Source organism: Xenopus laevis, chromosome 4L (assembly GCF_017654675.1).
Source record: "Xenopus laevis strain J_2021 chromosome 4L, Xenopus_laevis_v10.1, whole genome shotgun sequence".
NCBI classification, from domain to species: Eukaryota; Metazoa; Chordata; class Amphibia; order Anura; family Pipidae; genus Xenopus; species Xenopus laevis.
Window position 1 is genome coordinate 104,120,464 of NC_054377.1, and position 22,904 is coordinate 104,143,367.

The 22,904-nt window shown below is 37.9% G+C and overlaps 1 protein-coding gene across 2 annotated transcripts; it reads right to left on the reverse strand.

Annotated features, from left to right (window-relative positions):
• Window positions 1-1,831: 1,831 nt before the first annotated feature.
• Window positions 1,832-18,071, reverse strand: LOC494799 (uncharacterized). 2 transcript variants are annotated; one of them, XM_018256853.2, is made up of 9 exons: window positions 17,967-18,071; window positions 16,264-16,403; window positions 15,880-16,068; window positions 14,215-14,377; window positions 13,259-13,401; window positions 12,414-12,613; window positions 5,775-6,124; window positions 2,961-3,033; window positions 1,832-2,485 (listed from the first exon to the last, which is right to left on the reverse strand). In XM_018256853.2, exons 2-9 carry the CDS (start codon window positions 16,393-16,395, stop codon window positions 2,149-2,151), a joined length of 1,587 nt encoding a protein of 528 aa, XP_018112342.1. In that variant the 5' UTR covers window positions 16,396-16,403; window positions 17,967-18,071; the 3' UTR covers window positions 1,832-2,148.
• Window positions 18,072-22,904: the final 4,833 nt, after the last annotated feature.

Consider the following 22,904-nt stretch of genomic DNA (forward strand, 5'->3'; position numbering starts at 1 on the left):
TCCTCCTCAATCTTATGTCAGTGACATCAATGTAATAACTGTACCTGGTGGTCTTGCGGGAGGGGGTCGGCAAGGACACCCGCAGCCCCCTCAGTGGGGACGCCTGCCACGCTGCTCCACTTCCAAGTCCTCTTGGGGTGCACGCGGCGCTTCCTGGTTTGTTGCGCATGCGCGCTGGTGTGATGACGTCAGCACGCAGTGGCACGAAATTTCAAATGTATTTAAAGGGACTTCAGTGTGTAATTCATTGCCGTTATAGGATTTGTTCCTGGTGCTTTTACCTTTGCTATATCTGTTCTTGATCTTGATCCTGACTACCTGTTGTGACCCCTGCCTGTTCCTCTGTATCCTGATCCAATGCCTGAAATCCGACTATCTCTTCTGCTTAATCCATCTATTTGATCTCCCGGTTTTGACCCTTGCCTGCCTGACCCCGCTTTGGCCTCTGCCTGCCCAGACCGGGCCTGATTTGTTTTCGCTCACTTTCTGCCTGCCTCGACCCGGCCTGTTCCAACTACAATTCTGTCTAAACACCTTGCACCATGACCTTCTGCCCAAAGACTTTGCTTACAGTTGTGCCCCTTCGCTTGTTTAGAACCTTTCGCCTTGCACCTCTCGTTTTAAGACCTGGTGGCATCTGAGTAGCTGAGGGCTCCTCCTGAGGCCAAAGGAGGCTGCTACAGGCAGAAGCACAAGCCGAGACCAGGGTGCTTGGCATTGGTTCTAAATTCTGAGTGCCAACCGTTAGAATCATATCCTGTATGCCAGAAATTCATACCATTTATAAAAACAGCTGGTTTTTTTCATTTATTAAAAAAGCTCAAAAGTTCCAACTATTAAAGATTTTTTGTTAACATTTCTTTCCCAACCATTTGAGGAGCATGCTACATTTGTTTTAGGATGGACTCATGTCTAGGTCATTAGAGGATCTGTTTAGCCTTTATTTTGCTTCCTTGGACATTTGTAATAAAAAGTGGCCACTTCAAGCATTTGCACCAAAATCTCTAATAAAGACGTCCTTACGAGCCACATGTGGCGCAAAACTTGGCGTATTGTTTGCTGGCAAAAATGTAGTGAACCATTTGAAGATGTTATTAGTCTTCATGATGCTCTGTTTTTTTCAAAGGGTTTTGTTCCCATGGAAAACTCGATTAATTCAAGTTTTTAACCCAAATTCACTGATTCGAGTTTTTCCATTCAAGTTTTTTCTTTGATAAATATCCCCCTAAGTGTAAAACCCACTAATACAAAACTTTGCCAGGTAAAAGTTGTTGGGGCCATTTAGACATCAATGGTGATGTTCTGATTCTATTGGACTGTTTTAAATCAGTTCTGACTTTTAGAAGTTTTCAGATTTTCTTTTCACTAGGAATTGTCTGAAAAACATTTTTTGAGGGTTTTAGAGGTATTTGTATTTTTAGCACATTATTTTCCATCAGTACTTTTTTTTATTCAGGTCTTTTAATAAATTCCATGACAGTCGCAGTTTTAGAATTTGTGAGTTTAGCCGTGGTTTCACAAACCTGACCTTTGATAAATAGACATCCACATGTATGTCCAACTGCTTTCTAGGGCTGATATTAGGAACATCAAATGTTAGATGTTAATATTTTATTTTATAAAGAAATAGATTCATTAGATGAAACAGACATAATACTATACTTACAAGATCTTGCAATATAAAGGATCCTGTTTTGCAGTTAGTACCAGAAGGCACAGAAATTTGCACTCCCAGAATGGAATTTGCAGTTAAAGGCCATTACACATCTAAATAATTTTAAATGTGTGCATTCTTTTAATTTTGGAGCAACTTAGAAATTACTCTTTGAGAGAGAGAGAAATTACATTTATTATCATAATATATTCCCTAGAAATATTTGCTGTATACTGTAAAACTGATAATTAGAGGTAGATGTAGCCTTCTGAGTTTAGTTCAGATGTAGTTATTACTACTATTAGTAGTGTGATCTTTGTCATGGATTTTTGTCATTTACTTTGTCACTTGTCATTTCACCTATAGGTATGATTAGTTTACACTGTAGTGACTATAGTATAATTGTAAACTGTAAATTGGTAATTATATCCCAGTTGCATAATACATTCACCTATGCATTTAAAGCACCTGACTTAACCTCCTCATCCTTCCAATCAAAATACAAATATTGCAACCAGAAGCAATATGGAGCCTAAAATTATTAAAGAGGCCATGGAATTGCCACCAGATTTTTCTACCGCCCGGGTTTTCAGTGGCTTCATAGCACGATCCCATTGAGTAAAGATGGCCTCTCTGGCTTTTGGCCACTTTCCATGGCCAGTTATCCGATACTGATATGGAGTACATGGACCAAAATACACATTCCAAGCAAGCTTAGGATCTTTGAGGAAGAGATTCCACAAGTCAGGTTTTACACCCAACAACTCTGCAAGCTCATCCATGTATTCCAGGTAGTCCACTTGTATCGTATGACGCTGACTGGCCACATAGCTGTTAAAAACACACACATTGTTAACATAAGGCTACAACATAAATATCACAGAAGGGAAAAATATCAAGAACAATCAATGCAGACATATGTGAATAGGAGTCAGGTTAGGATGTTGCTTCACTACAGATCAAGGTGGTGGGAGATGGAAGCATAGTTAAACAATAGCTGCACATGTTAAATTGCATCAGTGCAGATAGCCCAAGGAAATTATCTGTTATTGCTGACTGACTGCTATTAGTAATAGCACTGTCTCCATTCCTATAAGTATGAATGGCACAAATGACGCAAAGCAGAGCTGCACACTGAAATTCTAAAATGCAATGGAACACACCCATTTGCTGTGGCATTTTTGACCAAGGTTAGTAAATTATCTCAGCTGTATCCCAATGAAAGCTGCAGCTGCCCATGCAAACCTAATGGTACGAGTAACAATGTCATTTCAAAATGGTAAATACACTTTCAATGTAACTTTACCGGTTTTCCATCTCTTCTTTCTTTTTCATGATATCTTCTTTCATGGCACTGGCAGAAGGAAGCAGCTTTTCTCCTAAACAAAAAATATTATGGATAGAGTACATTTTCTATTTGATCTTGAAGAATTGTAATATGCTTTAAAGGGGTGGTTCACCTTCCAAACACTTTTTTCAGTTCAAACGTTTTCAGATTGTTCACCAGAAATAAAGACTTTTTTTTTTCAAAAAAAAATGTCCCTGTCTCTGGTGTTTCAATCTGACAGCTCAGTAATTCAGGTGCAGGCTCTAAACTGCTACAATTTAGCAAAATTTAGTTAATATCGTTTTTAGCAGCAACTCTGGCATATTAGCAACTATTGTATCAATGATAACTACTGCCTGTAATGAAACTCAGGGATTCTGCTCAGCAGGGACAAAGATTAGAAATGTATCAACTAAATGTATCAATTTAGAACAGTTTACAGGGTCTGCGACCCCACTCCTGCTGCTTTAGAGAGGTGAAAAATGTCGCTTCAATATTAGAAAAACGGTCCCATGTAGAAAATAAAAAGGGACAGATTTACTAAAGGGCAAAGTGACTAACGCTGGCGACGATTCACCAGCGCTACCGATTTAAGGCACTTTGCCGATTTACTAATGAGTACAGGCGTCACTTCGCTAGCGAAAGAGATAGACGCTAGCGCTCATTCACACGCTATCGCCAGGCGAATTTTCGTTTTGGCGAAATGGACATTACTCTGCAAATTCACTAAGATGTTACATCACCTCTTTCACCAGACTTGTCTTCGCCAGCTCAGACCAGGCAAAGTGCATTGTAGTGCATAGATCTTCCTCAATTTTTAGTGGAAAAATTTTCTAAGTCCCAAAAAACGCTGGTGTCTTCCTTTTTTCAGAGCGATAGTCTGCAGTCCTTAAAAAAATTTTTGGGTAACCAGGTTCCCCCATACATTTCCTAGCATATGAAACAGTGGGCTCAATTGTAGGGCTTTATAACAACTCTATTTTTTTTTTATTAAGGTTCCCTGGACTTGAGTAATGTAATGTATTTGCTGCAACATACTGTATATGTCCATTAATCTTTATAATTTCCCGCCGTATGCAAAGTAGTCTAATCGAAGACCTGTAATGAAGTTACGCTATTGAACGCTAGCGCATCTTCGCTTTGATTGCTGAAGTAATGCAAGCGAAAATTCACCAGCGTTCGGCTTCCTGGGTGCAACTTCGCATTTTAGTAAATTAACGTTGTCTAAGAGAACCTGGCGAGTGTATCGATGGTTGCGAAGCAATCGCTCGCGAATTTTCACCGGTTAGTGAATCTGCCCCAAAGTCTTTATTTCTGGTGAACTATCTGAAACCAACTGAACTGAAAAAAGTGTTGGAATGTACACAACCACTTTAAAGGGATACTGTCATGGGAAAAAAAAAATTCTAAATAAATCAGTTAATAGTGCTGCTCCAGCAGAATTCTGCATTGAAATCCATTTCTCAAAATAGCAAACAGATTTTTTTATATTCAATTTTGAAATCTGACATGGGGCTAGACATATTGTCAATTTCCCAGCTGCCCCAAGTCATGTAACTTGTGCTCTGATAAACTCCAATCACTCTTTACTGCTGTACTGCAAGTTGGAGTGATATCACCCCCCTCCCTCCCCCCCCCCCAGCAGTCAAACAAAAGAACAATTGGAAAGTAACCAGGTAGCAGCTCCCTAACACAAGATAACAGCTGCCTGCCTGGTAGATCTAAGAACAACACTCAATAGTAAAAACCCATGTCTCACTGAGACACATTCAGTTACATTGAGAAGGAAAAACAGCAGCCTGCCAGAAAGCATTTCTCTCCTAAAGTGCAGGCACAAGTCACATGACCAGGGGCAGCTGGGAAATTGACAAAATGTCTAGTGCCATGTCAGATTTCAAAATTGAATATAAAAAAAATCTGTTTGCTCTTTTGAGAAATGGATTTCAGTGCAGAATTCTGCTGGAGTAGCACTATTAACTGATGCATTTTGAAAAAAACACGTTTTCTGATGACAGGATCCCTTTAATATATGCTGTTATAGGGTTATTTCACATCTCCAGTTTACATGACATGGGGTTCTAAAGGTGTGATATATAATTAACATGCATTGTGACTATGTACAAAGGTACTTGCATCCAAACACTTTAGAAACTCAAGGTGAGTTTGCCTATTCAGCTTCTGCTGATGAATGGCGCAAAACTAAGTACATGAACTCAAAGTAACCCTGGAATTACCTGTAGCCAAGACTGATGGTAATGCATCTGGGCCACAACTGACTTGTGTCTATTTTATCAGACAATAATGAAGTCATTGATGCCACATACCAAAAGAGACGTCACAATTGGCAACTTATTTGCCAAAACATATGCTAATTTTGTGTTGTTGCATTGCATGCACGTTTTGGTAGATGCTGTTTAAAGGGTAGAGACTATTATCCTGCAATTGTAGGGGGACGATATAAATAAGCCCTCTAGGTTATACTGTGAATAGCCTGCCTCCAAAATCTTCCCTTTTTTTTATCAAAGGAAGAATGGTATGTTCTTCAAAAACTAGGGCTTGCACATGGGCACATCGTTTGGGTGGATTCAGGGTGTGGCAAAATTTGTCTTGCTGAGGTTAGTCATGTTGCACTTATTACAGATAACAAATATACTGTCTCCACTTAACAATACATCAATAGATGACTCCACACATAAATCATTCATTACCACAGAACACATAGTTAACACAACTCCTAGGCTCTCTAACATGGTACTACGTAATACCAAAAAGTTTACTATTGAGATCACTTACCATTAAAAATTCTAGTGGCTAGGCGGACTTGAAGTTCTGAAATGGGCATTATAGCTCCGAGTGGCTGTATTAAGCCAATGACAGCTAGTGTTTGTTTCTCAAGTTCTGGTAGGAATGTATATTTAAACAAGGACACCTTGTTGTTTTGAACTTTAAGATCTTCACAAAATGGGAATCCAAATGTATATCCTGTTGCAAAGACAACAACATCAATATTTTTCTCAATGGATCCGTCTTCAAAAATGGCATCTGTCTCTGTAAACCCTTTAACGTTGCATTTCACAACTACTGCTCCTGCAATTATTCGATTTGGAAGGTCATCATTTACCATTGGGTGTTGGCTAAATAATCTAACAGAGAAAACAAAAAAACGTATTTTGCAAAAGTAATAATGTAGTCAATACACACATATTCTTAAGTGGATGCCCACCATACAAACACATTCTACAATTCTTTGAGCCATTACCCACAACTGCTTGAAGCTCTTTATTAAAGCACTTAAAGGGGAACTACAGTGTAAAATAGAATAATGCTAGAAATGCTGTATTTTGTTTACTAAACATAAATATAAATTTACTGCACCAGACGTCTAATTAAACAAATGATTTATATTTTCAAATTTGGCCGCAGGGGGTCATCATCTTGTAACTATGTTAAACAAGACCAAGACCACACACATGCTCAGTGTGGTCTGTTCTTCAGTTGGGAGTTTAGATTTAGGGATTATCATAAATTATCAAAACAACACAAGTCAAATAATTTGTGCCATAAAAGCCGATACAGCAAGACTGATAAATAAACAGAATATGCAGACTGCACTGGGCCTGTGGATACAAATCTTTACACAGTTGCAGGCTGCTCTATAGGGAAACAAACAAAGCTGCTTGAATTCTGGGAAGTAAGGTGGGGGGGCTGCCAGTTAGGGACTGTCTGTTTCCTATCCGACGCATTCAGAGCAAGTAAAACGAGGGGGAACTTCACTGCATACAGTCAGGTTTCTTATAAAAATGGTACACATTTTTAAATTAAAGTATATTGGAGATAGATTTCTTTACCATTAAAGAAAGTAAAAATGGGATTTTATTTTTTTGCCTTTACATCCCCTTTAAGCGTGCAGATTTTCATATGAGTTTAGCTACACGGGAGTTACTGGTTGTGCCAACCACCCACACTTCATTCACTTGATTGGTGGCTGGTGTAAAGAGAATAGTTTTAGAAATGTTGGATTGTCAGTGTAAATGCAGTACCTGCACCAGATGGGGAAAACTAAATGTAGTTCTCCACCTTTTGCAGGGACATTATTTGATCTATACCAGCACTCTGTAGAGTATATGTTTTATCAAGAAGTAAGAACCAGTGAGATGATAAAATCATTTTAAAATGGAGCAAGCCTGGCCTCTTCTACCCATGGTCTCACTATTCACTATAGGGCAGATTTACTGAAGGGTGAAGTGGCTTTTGCTAGTGAAAATTTGCCAAAAAGACAATCTGCAGGGACATTGACAATTTACTAAAAGGGGTAGAGACCAATTCACTAGCGAAAGAGCTCAGTGCTAACAACGTTTTGTGCCCTTTTGCCAGGCGAATTTTCGCTCAGATCATAGTCTGCAAATTCATCATGTGCAAATTTTCCTCTACGTTACTCTTTTCTCCAGACTCTGCTTCTCCAAGTTATACTTGGCAAACTGATTAGACTGATTTCTTTTAAATTGTTTTAACCATTTGAAGGTCATGCCACATTTGTTTTATGGTGGGCTCATGTTTAATACAATAGAGGATCTCTTTTGTCTTTATTTTGCTTCCTTGGACATTTTTCATATCTGTAATAAAGATATATATATATATATATATATATATATATATATATATATATATATATATATATATCTATCACAGTCCAGCGAGTATCCACAACTCCAAGGCACACTATTATGGCTTATATAGCCAGGATGCAAGGTTAAGGATAAATATAAAGTGATATTCAAGAGAACCAGCACTCCCATATATAAAATATTCTCATTTATTTCTGTTGCATCAATATCCAACGTTTCGGTCCCTGCTAGGACCTTTCTCAAGGATGATACAAAAACATTTCGGCCAGTCATAAATAGCCTTACAAATTCAAATCCTCCCATCTGTGCTTGTTATCCAAAACTTGTTAATTAGGTGATTTAACCCATTGTGACCTTCTTTACCCTAGTGTCATAAAAATATTTTTATCCTGATAGTGTTACCATCACAGAACACTCATCCCCTGTACATTATAAATATCATAAATATCATAAATAAGTGTATAAAAACTTGTGTAAGAGACAATTTCAAAAGATTTCTTGATAAAAACAGTGTAAAACATATGTGTACTTGTAAAATTCATTTTGTCCACTAGATGTCACCGATGTGATTTATTAGCTCGTGCTACAGTGTTTAGTTAAAATCCATGTGTTACAAAAGTATCCTAAAGGGAAAAAGAAACAAAACTATAACTGATTTGTATCTATAATACATAAAACATTTCCTTTCACTGTAAAAAAACACTAAATGTATAAAGAAAAACTGTAAAAGAGACTGTCAAAGCTCCAATTGTTCTTTCTTGTTAGCTTTATAGAGACAACTTTTGGATTCACATATTTAAGTCAGAAAACAACCCATGTTGACCTGGCCATTCATACCTTTTGGTGAGACACAATTGAGTTCATAAATCCAAAAGGCCTCCCTCTTCAGGAGCATTTTTCTTACATCTCCTCCTCTTGGAAGTATTTCTACCTGCTCTATTGGCATGCATCTAAAGGAGGAGGCACTATGCTTGGCCTCCGCCCAATGCTTGGCTACCTGCTGTTGGGCTATATCTTGCTTCCGGTCATCCTTGTTTCTATCCTTAGCCCTTTCTGGGTCTAACGCTGCCCTAATGCTTGCCCGGTGCATGCCCATTCTTTCCTACAATTGTCTCACCATCTTACCACAATAAAGCAAACCACATGGACATTTAATTAAATATACAACCAATGTGGATTCGCAGGTCATGCGTTGCTTAACTTCATAACGCTTGCCCGTGTGTGGGTGCGTAAAGTGTGTTCCTAAAATTAGGGTACCACACATAATGCAACCTTTGCACTTAAACACTCCCACACGCAAGCTGAGGTTACTTGTGCCACTTCTCATTGTATACCGATCTCTTGGATCGGACGGACTGAGCTGTTCTTTTAGATTATTCAAACGGGAGTAGCTAAATTTAGGTTTCTTGCTCACTTTGTCCCATAATTGTTCATCTGTACAGATCACATCCCAATATTTTATCTGCTTTACTTGTGTGCTTTTTTGATTATATTGACTAACATAATAAATGTCATTCTTTTTTAGCGCTGTCTTGCATCAATAAAGCATTACGATCTAGATTCATTGCACAATTTTTGGATGCCGTTATCAGCTGTCTAGGGTAGCCCCTTTGGATACATTTTCTCCCATAGTATTCAAATCTTGTCCTTTTAGAGTTTTCACTGTCAATTCAGGCTACCCGTAGCATCTGAGATTTGGGCATGGAATCTAGCAAGTGTCTGGGGTGACTACTTTTGTAGTGGAGTATGGTGTTCCTGTCGGTGGGCTAAGTATAAATACAGGTCTGCAACTTTTCAGCATTTTTATACACAGTTACATCTAAAAAAAATGTTCTTCTCGAGTACTGTAGCTCATTTTCAACCTTACCGGACTGTCCAGCCGGTTTAGGTGATCCACAAACTCTGCAAGGCCATCCACCGGGGAATATGTGGGAATATGAGAGTCAGCACATATTCAAAAATAATGTATTCAAGAGATATGGTGCCTTTTATAGGCACTTTATCGACGATATTTTCTTCATATGGCTAGGACCGGTGGATGGCCTTGTGGAGTTTGTGGATCACCTAAACCGGCTGGACAGTCCGGTAAGGCTGAAAATGAGGTACAGTACTCGAGAAGAACATTTTTTAGATGTAACTATGTATAAAAATGATGGAAAGTTGCAGACCTGGAACACCATTCCTGTAGTCACCCCATACACTTGCTAGATTCCATGCCCAAATCGCAGATGCTACTGGTTGCCTGAATTGACAGTGAAAACTCCAAAAGGAGACAAGATTTAAATACTATGGGAGAAAAATTTATCCAAAGAGGCTACCCTAGACAGCTGATAATGGCATCCAAAAATTGTGCAATGAATCTAGATCGTAATGCGTTATTGATGCAAGACAGTGCTAAAAAATGCACAGGGAACACAGACACTCACAAGAATGACATTTATTATGATAGTCAATATAATCAAAAAAGCACACAAGTAAAGCAGATAATCCTAAAATATTGGGATGTGATCTGTACAGATGAACAATTACGGGACAAAATGAGCAAGAAACCTAAATTTAGCTACTCCCGTTTGAATAATCTAAAAGAACAGCTCAGTCCGTCCGATCCAAGAGATCGGTATACAATGAGAAGTGGCACAAGTAACCTCAGCTTGCGTGTGGGAGTGTTTAAGTGCAAAGGTTGCATTATGTGTATAATTTTAGGAACACACTTTACGCACCCACACACGGGCAAGTTTTATTAAGTTAAGCAACGCATGACCTGCGAATCCACATTGGTTGTATATTTAATTAAATGTCCATGTGGTTTGCTTTATTGTGGTAAGATGGTGAGACAATTGAAGGAAAGAATGGGCATGCACCGGGCAAGCATTAGGGCAGCGTTAGACCCAGAAAGGGCTAAGGATAGAAACAAGGATGACCGGAAGCAAGATATAGCCCAACAGCCGGTAGCCAAGCATTGGGCGGAGGCCAAGCATAGTGCCTCCTCCTTTAGATGCATGCCAATAGAGCAGGTACAAATACGTCCAAGAGGAGGAGATGTAAGAAAAACGCTCCTGAAGAGGGAGGCCTTTTGGATTTATGAACTCAATTGTGTCTCACCAAAAGGTATGAATGACCAGGTCAACATGGGTTGTTTTCTGACTTAAATATGTGAATCCAAAAGTTGTCTCTATAAAGCTAACAAGAAAGAACAATTGGAGCTTTGACAGTCTCTTTTACAGTTTTTCTTTATACATTTAGTGTTTTTTTACAGTGAAAGGAAATGTTTTATGTATTATAGATACAAATCAGTTACAGTTTTGTTTCTTTTTCCCTTTAGGATACTTTTGTAACACATGCATTTTAACTAAACACTGTAGCACGAGCTAATAAATCACATCGGTGACATCTAGTGGACAAAATGAATTTTACAAGTACACATAAGCTTTACACTGTTTTTATCACGAAATCTTTTGAAATTGTTTCTTACACAAGTTTTTATACACTTATTTATGATATTTATGATATTTATAATGTACAGGGGATGAATGTTCTGTGATGGTAACACTATCAGGATAAAAATATTTTTATGACACTAGGGTAAAGAAGGTCACAATGGGTTAAATCACCTAATTAACAAGTTTTGGATAAAAAGCACAGATTGGAGGATTTGAATTTGTAAGGCTATTTATGACTGGCCGAAATGTTTTTGTATCATCCTTGAGAAAGGTCCTAGCAGGGACCGAAACGTTGGATATTGAGAATATTTTATATATGGGAGTGCTGGTTCTCTTGAATATCATGTTTTATATATATATATATATATATATATATATATATATATATATATATATATATATATATCCTATATGTTATAGGATATATATGTTATAAATATAAATGACCTAAGGGTAAGTGTATTAAGAAAGTTTCAGTAATGAATAAAGTAGCGCTACTGAAAGTTTGCATAGAAATGCTCGTGCTGATCAAGTTTCACTGGCAAAACTTCACCAGCGTTCGTCTGCCGAGACATAAGTTTGCATTTTGAAGAATAAGGGGCCCATTTACTTAGCTCGAGTGAAGGAATAGAGGAAAAAAACGTTGAATTTCGAATGTTTTTTTTGGCTACTTCGACCATCGAATGGGCTACTTTGACCTTCGACTTCGACCTTCGACTTCAATTCGAACTAAAAATCGTTCGACTATTCGATCATTCGATAGTCGAAGTACTGTCTCTTTCAAAAATTCTTCGACCTCCTAGTTCGCCACCTAAAACCGAGGCCAATGTTAGCCTATGGGGAAGGTCCCAATAGGCTTCCTAACAATTTTCTGATCGAAGGAATATCCTTGATCGATGGATTAAAATCCTTCGAATCGTTCGATTCGCAGGATTTGATCGTTCGATTGAATGATTATTCCTTTGATCTTTCAATCGTAGGAATAGTGCTAAATCCTTCGACTTCGGTATTCGAAGTTGAAGAATTTCAATTCGGCAGTCGAATATCGAGGGTTAATTAACACTCAATATTCGACCCTAGGTAAATCTGCCCCTAAGTGTATGCCGTGTGAATAAACATCTGACGAAGCTGTGAGAAGTGTGGCGGAGCATTTCAAGGGAACAATTCGCCCTTTAGTAAATTTCCTCTAATCAACTAAAGAGCATAAAGGTCAAAACTTACTATGCTGAGGATGAGTGAAAGTACTGTTTGCTGCTTAATAAAGCTGAGAGAAGGATCACACAATTTCTAACCAGTTTAATCTTATATTGCTTAGTAAGAAAAGCATGCACAATTCATATCTGGAAATACAGAATGGAAATCATTACCTGTGACTTGGCTTTAAGCCATAATTAGCATGATCAAACCGTTTGTTAATCTTAGACTCCCCAATCCAGTTTAACATTGATTTGGGTACAGCTTGCTTGAGATGGTTCAGGAAGCGTGTGACATGCAGCATGTCTATGGGATAACCATAGTCTGAAACACGATTCAGAACCCAGGATCCTCTTCTGGTGCTAAGAAACACCTACAAATAAACACAATCTGAGTTCAACAACAAAATCCCTATGCATTTAATCAATTTATGGTAAAATAATTATACATTTCAGTGAAACAGATTTTTGCAGATGTCCACTGCTAGCTAAAATTCCTTGTAATAGTTATGTATATTTATGAGGATATGTCAATGAGTCTGAAATATGCAACAAAGGCAAAGGCTACATTCCTGCTGCAAGACTATCTAGAACTAACACAGCTATAATGGAAAATATAAAGAACTGGCTTGGGTACTACACATTCTGTGCCAAGAGACCCTTTAGGTTCCATTTACATATTACATATTTTGTTATAGTGTAGTATCTTAACTTACTGTTGGCTCTACCTGGCATTTATGATGGTTGGAGAAGCTTCAGAAGCCACAAATCAAGCCTGCAAGTTGTTGGATATGAGCAGACTAATAGGCATCCAAGTAAATGATAGATGTGGAACAGCTGGAGCCAGTTTGAAAAAGCAATGACTGCCAATGCAATACAGTTGTTGCCAAGAACAGACTCAATGTATCATCCCATTACTGGGGTGAAATCAAGGGCCTGTATTTCAGCAACAACTAGAGGCCCCGGTTAGAAATTACTGTGATTTTGAATATACCATGCAGTTGTTTAGAGGGTCAAACCTGGGATGCAGTCCTGCTAAGTTCCACTGCAATGTCTCCACCAGAATTACCAATCCCAATAACGATCACTCTTTTCCCATTAAACAGTTGTGGGTTCTTGTAATCACGGCTATGAAAATACTTTCCTTTGAATCTCTCAATACCTATCAAGACAGAAAACAGATGTACGTTCCCTCTCTTACACAAATCTTTTATCTCAGATCTCAGGTGCTATATTAGATATTAACTGCAGCATTAACTTGTTAATATTTCATGAATACATAGCATCATACGTTTGATGCATCTCCTACATTTGATGTCACAGGATTTCTACAAAATAAAACATTACTGTACTGTGAAATGTAAACAGTAATAACATTAGCAACTTAAAGGATTCTGTCATAATTTTTATGGTGTAGTTGTTATTTCTAAATTACACTGTTATAAATAATTTTCTCTACCATGTAAAATTTAATTTTCACGTTTATTTTTTTTAGTTGTAAAATTGGTGTGTCATTTTGTCTGGTCATGTGCTTTCAAAAAGAGCCAATGCTGCACTATGGAACTGCTTTTAGGCAAGCTATTGCTTCTCCTACTCAATGTATGTAACTTGTTGAGTCATAGTGGGGCCTGAATTTTTACTATTGAGTGTTGTTCTTATATCTACCACGGAGCTGTTATCTGGTTACCTTGTCATTGTTCTACTGGTGGGCTGCTGGGGGTGAGAAGGGATGGGGAGTGATATCACTCCAATTTGCAGTGCAGCAGTAAATAGTAACTGAAGTTTATCAGAGCACAAGTCACATGACTGGGGGCACCTGGGAAACTGGCAATATGTCTAGCTCCTTGTCAGATTTCAAAATGTCTGTTGACTCAACTAGATTTCATTGCAAAATTCTGCTGTGACAGTATCCCTTTAAAATATTGTTAATATGCTATGGACTTAAGATCAGTCTCATAAGTGATTGGGAGATCACCTGGAAATGAATCCAGAGGAAGATGAGCATTTGTATGGTGTCCAGTGCAAACAAGCACAGCATCAAAAATGGCTGCCTCCTGTTTTCCTTCTTTTTCAGTGACAACTTCCCATTGTCCAGTTGTTGCAAAATCTGGGCATTTTTTAATACTAAGAACCGAGGTCTGAAAAAGAAAAAACAATTATATTAGGTAAAATATATCAGCGAAGATTTTGTTTAGGCCATATCTGTAGCTATATCTCCATTTGGATTTGCATGTAACAATGGTCACACATTTCAGCTTTTTAAGTGCTTTGCATGGTACTTGCCTTCAAAACATCTTGCTACTTAGCACTGATATCATAAGCATAATCAGTTCATTAATCATAATTAATCATAATTATTTAGTTCATAGTTTATGAAGTATTATTTGATTAAAGTATATATATATATATATATATATATATATATATATATTTATATATATATATATATGTATACACACACAGAAGAGTGAAATGTCGAAAACCAAGATGCAGCATATTCCAGTGACACCAGATGGCAGCAAAATGATAAAATGGAGCTTTTATTGCTGTTCATAAATGAAGTAGGCAAAGGAAGACAGAGACAGATCTTCCAATATTAAATCTTACTAAATTTTGAGTTTTTGTAATTGCTTTATGTTTTGTGCCATTAGTGGAGCACACCTATGTAGATGGAGAAAGCCATGCAGAACAAGCTGGCCTTAAAGGAAAACTATACCCCCAAAATGAACACTTAAGCAACAGATAGTTCCTATCATTTTAAGTGGCATATTAAAGAATCTTACCAAACTGGGATATATATTTAAGTAAATATTGCCCTTTTACATCTCTTGCCTTGAGCCACCATTTCGTGATGGTCTGTGTGCTGCCTCAGAGATCACCTGACCAGAAATACTACAACTCTAACTGTAACAGGAAGAAGTGTGGAAGCAAAAGACACAATTATGTCTGTTAATTGGCTCATGTGACCTAACATACAGTACAGTGAATCCTATGATCTCAGGGGGCGGCCCTTATTTTTTAAAATGGCAATTTTCTATTTATGATTACCCAATGGCACATACTACTAGAAAAGTATATTATTATGAAAATGGTTTATTTACATGAAGCAGGATTTTACATATGAGCTGTTTTATGCAATATTTTTTTATAGAGACCTACATTGTTTGGGGGGTATAGTTTTCCTTTAAGAAATGGAATTGATAGTTACATTACATAAATATTGCATAAATAGTTGTCATAGCTCCACCACTCCACAGTATCAGGGTGTATGTACACATACTTACTATAAAAATTAGAGGAACCCTACCATATACTGGATAATTTTATTCCTTTCATGAGTACAAATATTAACAAAGCAATTAAACAGATTTGATGGTTATGTAAATCATGATACCATTCATGCATTCCTCTATTACAATACCTGGAGCTAGCTGTAGGGTTGTGGCTGCAGGGTTTCATTTCAAGATTTTTGACGTGTGACCAAACTCATAACAAAGAATAATCCTGTTTATTTCATCTGTCACGTGAGTACCATGTCCATTAATGCTTTTGTTTTTCACTTTATTAACTTTTCATTAAAATGAAAATGTATTTATAAATATAAGCATGGATCACACAAAACATTATCATTTGTAGGTACCTTAAAGTGGATGTACTTGAACACCTGGAAATGCTCAGCATACATTCTGAAATAATTGAATATTTTGGAATTATGCATGAAGTTGGGGTAATCTTCTGGAATGGGGAAATCACTGTAGCACATCATTTCCTTGGAAGTGTTAATAATAACAGATTTGTAGATACTGGCTCTGCCATCCTCTGGATCATCCTAAATCCGAACAGAGAAACACAGTCACTTGGTTGAAAGGCAAGCATGCTGAATTTTTTTTAAAAAATAAACAATTTAATATAAAATATGTAATTTATCACTGCACTATTGCAAAAAAAAATTTTTATATCACAAAAATGTAATAGAATTTGAGTTTAAAGCAAATGTTAAATAGGCAGGTTTTTTTTCTCTTACGTTGAACCTCCAAAGTCCACCAATGTCATTGGTTCTTTCAAAGCAGGTGGGCTCCAAACCTTCATCCAAGCAAGTTTTAATGGCAACCAAACCACTTGTTCCTGCGCCTATCACAGCAACCTTTTTGGCCATTGTGCCTTCTGCAAGAAAGAGAGGCCTTTGTTAACATGACTGTGGAATTTATTTTACTTTCTGTGCTTACTTACTGACTGATATTTCATGATATTCAGTTTATGGAATTAAGAAGAATATAAAGCAGTAATTTAAACAAATACATGGCAAGATCCCGTCATGTCATTGGTAGTTAAGCATCCTCCACATTCATATGCTCTTTTGGGGTTATGTCATAGCACTAGAAATTCACCCATTTTCTATTCATTACTATGGGGGTTTTTAAAAGAGTATTTATTGAGTGGAATGTATAGTTCACCATCTGGTAAATACAATTGTAAAAATCCCATAGCAATTTATAGAAAGAGGGAGAGTTTTTATTTCGTTAACTCTAATCTCATATTTTGATAAATCTGCCCCTAACTTTGCCCTGGTGTTGTCACCGATAGCAAAAAAATCAGTAGGTAGAATTTACGAGTCATCTGTTTTTTTTAATGGTTGCTATGGGTTACTGCACCTGGGCAAACTTAGATCCTTTTATTACATATGGGGGTATGTCTTAATATGCAGTCCCTAATGTGGAGTATATCCAGCCACTGCACATCAATGTAGTCTTGGGCCACTCGCTTTTCTCCTGGAAGAACCAAGAAGTAGTGCTGACCCTCTATAGCCCTTATTAGTAACTACAACTTTATTGCCCCAAGGCCAGCAGTCCCGCACTCCCCCCTCACACAGCTTGCTTGAGTACACATGAGCTTGACATTTGCTGGAGCACTTGGGACTTGGAGCAGGAGATTTAAACAACTGTCAAATCTCCAGGACACTGAGTGCCAAGTGCTCTGGGAACATGGTGGCCCTAAAATTGTGCAACCCTAGGCCCAAGCCTTTGTGGCCTTTCCACAAATCCACTGATTAAATATGTATAAACCCACAGAGATGAAATGATCACTTTATGGTACTTTATTTGTATTTATTATTTATGGAAAATTACATTTGATTTTTTTTCCACTATTGCCTGTAAAGGTGTGACTGCAGTTTAAGGGATATTGCACTGGAGACCTTTGAACACTGCTTCTACTTGTGTGATCAAAAGGTCAGAGACACATAAAGACACAGCAAAAGCAATGCCTGACTTATTCTGCTTCCCCTGTGTCAATAAGCCTGTGTGCAAATGTAAGGAGTCGCTTTAGGTCCAAGTACCTTTTAATGAATGGTGCTGACTGTGCAACAATTGCAGAATTGAACTTGTTCTTATTAAATGAGTCCTCAATGTAAGCACTCAACAGGTTAATTCTGTATCAGACTGTGTTGGATTATAAACTGTTTCTTTTCCTATTGTACAGGTCTGGGCAGTATGCCAAATAAATGAAATATGTTGTAATTAGCTGAGCATACTAGCAATACACACTGATGTCTGCAAAAACACTTTCATCTTACTCCTGCCCGCCCGGCCCCTGTGTGACACTGTTTTCATTTCAATAACACTGTTATCATGTCAGTATTATTCTCTCATGACTGCACACACACACACACTTTCACTCACTTGGTCACTGCTTGCACATTTCATGCCAACACTTTGTGTATGTACGTACCTTGGTTGGGCAGTTCTGGAATAATATAGCAATGATACTTCCTACTTGTCAGCTTGCAGGACCTTTTAACTGGTTGTTCTGTGTCATTATACAACAGACCGTTCTATTTCTCACAGGCTGTGTGCGAGCCCACTTGAAAGGGACAGCCCTTATTTTCCTCAGCCAATCACAGGCAGAGAGAGAAGTAGGAAACATTTGTAAGAACAGCAACAAAAAGACCTTTGTCATTGTACAAACGCAGCAGTGCACAGGCCTGAAGAAATAGACAGCAAATATGAGAGAAAATGTGCTGCCTGTACCTTCCCAGGCACACAAATAACTGTAACAATGGCTACTGCACACAGAGCTAGTCATAAAGCATTAACCCCAGACCTGTGAACCTACAATGCAAAGCGAACATATTTCTGCTATGTTTGAGCATTGCTCTCTTGAAACAAGATAATTAATAAATTGTGGAATGCTAAAATGAGCGCTTCAAAAATACTTTGTAAAATGAAAAACACATATCAATCATTTTTTCAAGACTTGCTTGAAGTGGACTTCTTTGTCACAAAATAATAATTTTTCCAATAATAGGTACACTGTACATTGGCACATACTAAAAACCATGCAATATTTGATTTGTTGATGGCTAATGAGTGGTAGATACGTTGCTTAATACATTTGCAGGGTCACACACACAAAGTGTTTACAAAAAGCAAAGTGTATGCACATATATGTTTTCATTAAGGAATTAATTACATTCCCATCGCCCATCAAACAAACCTTAGGAAACACAAACAACATGTGAGCCCAGAGGAAATATGGGAACACGGGAATATTTATTTACGGAGGGCAACAAGTATCATGCAGTAATAATCACAGCCATAGGCTGAACTGGTTGGAATTCTAAAGGGAATTATAGTGCAGCTTCTACTTTGCGATTGGAAGAAATTTAAATAACCCTAGAGGGAAGTTTAACAAGATCTTATTCAGTTTAGAACTTGTGTATCCAATATAACCAGAACCAACTCCAATTTTGCCTCAGAACACATAGGGGCATATTCACTAAAGAGCGAATTTTCGCCAGCGAAGGCTTCGACACACTTCACGAGGCTCAAATTCACTACCACTATGCTAATTCACAAAAATGCAAAGTTGTGTCTCGGCAGTCTAATGCTGGATGTTTCCATATCATTAATTAGTCAGCGAGCATTTCATAGCAAACTTTAGCTAATGTTTGTTTCTGCCTAGCGAAACTTCATTACTACACTTGTGCTTAGGTCAATTTGAATAGGGCGGGTACATACTGTATAGGTCGTATATATGTCTTTATTAGAGATGTTGGTGGAAATGCTTGAAGTGGCCACTTATGATTAAAAATTTCAAAGGAAGCAAAATAAAGATAAAAGAGAATCTCTATTGTCCTAGACATGAGCCCACTCTAAAACAAATATGGCATGAGCTTCAAACGGTTAAAACAAAAATTTGTAATAGTTACAACTTTTAAAGACAATCCCGCTTTAAATAGGAAAAAACGCCAGTGTTTTTTTTATTATTTTAATAACTTTTCGGCATTCACGATATGATGTCACTGACATAAGATTGAGGATGTAGCTTCATCTTATCATTTTGCCAGGTCTAAGCTGGTGAAGAATATAACTCAGAATTAGAGTGCTCTTACCCATGCAGGTATAGCAGTCATCTATTGTGATGATAGGTGCTCACTAATAGGACCCAAGCCTGCAACGTGAGACGTATTCATAGACAATCTGAAGAAATAGCGGCACACTAATCGTTGCAAAGCAGTAAAATAATGTTATTTAGCCTTCCTAAATGTAAGGCAGACTGGTGAAGAAAACTCTGGGAAAGAGGTAAAATTCTGTAAATTTGCTGAGTAACGATTTCAACAGTCTCCTTTTCTCGCAAATTGTCCTCTAAGCCTAAAGCTGGCCATAGATGTTGAGATTTTTAAAAGATCCGATCCTCACCGCGAGACCACGATTTTTCTCGGAACGATCGTACGATCCTACAAATTGACCATCAACTAAAAAGACCAATTTGCCAGGAAAACAAAGGGGAGCTGCCTGCTTGGCCCTGCAAACATAGATAGATTGCACTGGGACCGACAAAGATTTTTTGACCTGGCCGATGAATTTCCTGACAGATGTTGGCCGGAAAATCGTAAGATGTACGATCGTTCGAATCCTACTAACCACACGATAATTTCGAAGGATTGGTCGGACTTCCCTAAAATCGGTCGTTCGGCAAGAAGAATCGTCGCGTCTATGGGGAGCTTAAAAAATTGTCGATGTCCCTACAGATGGGATTTCTGGCGAATTTTCATTATAGATAGATAGTTAGGGGAGAACAAGGTGCTTCAGAATTAAATGTAGAGTAACTCTCCAAACAGTGAAAGTGGTCCGGGTGCACCAGCCCAAGACTCCCAGCTTTAGTGAGTGGTACAGCAGAGAAAAAGGAAGCAGGGCTGACACTCGAACGGATCCACAGGACCAGAGATGTTCAGTTAAAAAATTATTTTATTGGTAGAAAAGTTAAAAATATAGCTGCATCTCCATCCACCCTACATGCTTCACACCCCTGTAGGGCGCTTAGTTATAGGCTTAGTCATTAGTGACAGCCACTTCGCCCTTTAGTAAATCTGCCCCATAGTAAGAATAGCTGTGTCATTTTCAAATTTTAATTAGCAATTGCCAAGGGACTCTTTTATTTTTAAATAAATGAACTTCATATAACTAATTAAAAGAGTTGTGTAGTATAAAAATAAAAACTGGGTAAATAGATAGGCTGTACAAAATAAAAAATGTTTCTAGTATAGTAAGTTAGCCAACAATTTAACCTATAAATGCTGGAGTGTCTGGAGGTCTAACATAATAGCCAAAACTCTACTTCCTGCTTTGCAGCTCTCTTGGTTTCCAATGATTGGTTACCAGGCAGTAACCAATCAGGGACTTGAGTCATAACTAAGGATCTATTGCAAACTCACTGAACAGTTATGTCCCATGTGGCCCCCCTTCAAGTCGCTGACTAACTCAGAGTTCGTGAGCTGAAAAGCAGGAAGTTGGGTTCTGTTCTGTTACACATCCAGTCACTCCAGCCTTTATATATTACATTTTTGACTGACTAACTATATTAGAAACATATTTTATTTTGCACAGTCTGTTTATCCAGTTTTTATTTTTTACACTGAACTGTTCCTTTAAAGGTAAACATACAGGTATTTGTTCACAAGTTTGGGCACAAAGTTGGAAACATTGAACCTAGGTTATAGGTAAGGTAAGAGTTTCCACTACTGAGAACTTCCTCCACTGAAAAATGGAGAATAAGTGGCTCATGGGTAAAGGCAAGATATGTTTATTTTAAAATAGCATAGCAATTTTTTTTATCGAGATCCTCACTCTGGAGCAATATACGTGGAAGCATTAATAGGGCTTGGGATACTTACATTATTTCTGTGGAGCCAGGCATTGGGGGTTATGAACCCTGCACAACTTTCAACAAGCACAACATGCCACCTTGCTGTGTCTGGGCTGCTGACAATATGGCTGCATCAGGGGTGCAGGAGGTGTGTATGTGAAGTGTAGTTCCTTCCAAAAGGACAAGGTAAGCCTTTAGTACTGTTTTTTTACCATCATTTAAACACACCTCTTTTTATGCACTGAATTGCTAACTTTATAGTGCTAAAAAGCTCTTTTTTTGTTTGCATTCAGCCGAAATTTGAATGTCTTTCCACACCTCCATGTTACATTTGGTGACATTTCAAGATAGTGGATGCACCACCTTTGCACATGCACCATTTTTAACTCGTTCCTCTGACCCGCTTTAATTGTTTCAGACCTGTAGTGTAGTGGTAATGCGATCATAAACATTTGTATAAACTTTGCTAAATAATTTTGATCATATAATAATGTGTTTTCAGTCTAGTCAATAGTTGTTAGTTTAAAGTCAACCATGACTTGCATCTGCCTTTGTTTACTGCAGCTTTATCTGATACTGTAATGTATGTAGGTAACCTTTATACAGAGTAACCAAGGAGATCATGATTATGAAGCAACAAGATAAGGGAAAGCACATTTATACCAGGAAAGGGCAAATGAAAACCTAGGCAGTTCTGGGAGTTTTAGTCTCAACAACATCATAAGTCACAATGTTAAAGGAGAACTAAAGCTTAACTAAAGAAGTGGCTAGAAATGCTGTGCATTATGTTTAAGGCTTCTGTCCCAGCCCAAGGCAACCACAGCTCTTTAGTAGTAAAGATCAGTGTCTCCAAAGATGCCCCAGTAGCTCCCTGTCTTATTTTCTGCTGATTCACTGCACATGTTCTGTGCTGCTGTCACTTACTGAGCTTAGGGACCCACTCACACTATACAGTACATATAAATGCCACAATATATGGCTGATTAGTAATTAATACAGATAATTACTACATGGCAGCACAGAAACCAGTGCAACTAGCATCAGAATTTAATAATCAGCCTTGTAGCATCGGCTTATATTACATGTCAGACTAATATTCTGCTTGATAATTTGCGACTGATGATGAAGGGCGTGATATTCAGAGACAATTTGCAAATTGTTTTAATTTTTTATTAATTGCGTTTCTTTTAATTTTTTGTCTTTTTATTCAGCAGCTTTCCAGATTGCAAATTCAGTAATCTGGTTGCTAGGGTCCAGCTTTATCTGATGCTAGCAACTAGAGATGGGTGAATTTGGGGCATTTAGCTTCGCCGAAAAATTAGCGAAACAGCGACGGCGTCTCGTTTTTGATGCCAGCGTCCGTTTTTGACGCTGGTGTCAGTTTTTTGGACACCGCTGCAAATTCGCTGGCAAATTTTCGTGGCGGTTTTGCAAATCACAGGAATTCGCCGCAAATTTGCGCCTGGCGAATAAATTCACCCATCACTACTAGCAACCATTCACTGATATGAATAGAAGACT

What these genes read in the sequence shown, in the direction of transcription:
- LOC494799 (XM_018256853.2), bottom strand. Translation starts at nt 16,395, where the DNA reads ATGGCCAAAAAGGTTGCTGTGATAGGCGCAGGAACAAGTGGTTTGGTT. An exon ending in TCAAGTACATCCACTTTAAG is followed by an intron (nt 14,378 to 15,879) that starts GTACCTACAAAT and finishes TTTCTTTTTCAG; the next exon opens with ACCTCGGTTCTTAGTATTAA. An exon ending in GGCTTAAAGCCAAGTCACAG is followed by an intron (nt 6,125 to 12,413) that starts GTAATGATTTCC and finishes TTTCTCTGTTAG; the next exon opens with ATTATTTAGCCAACACCCAA.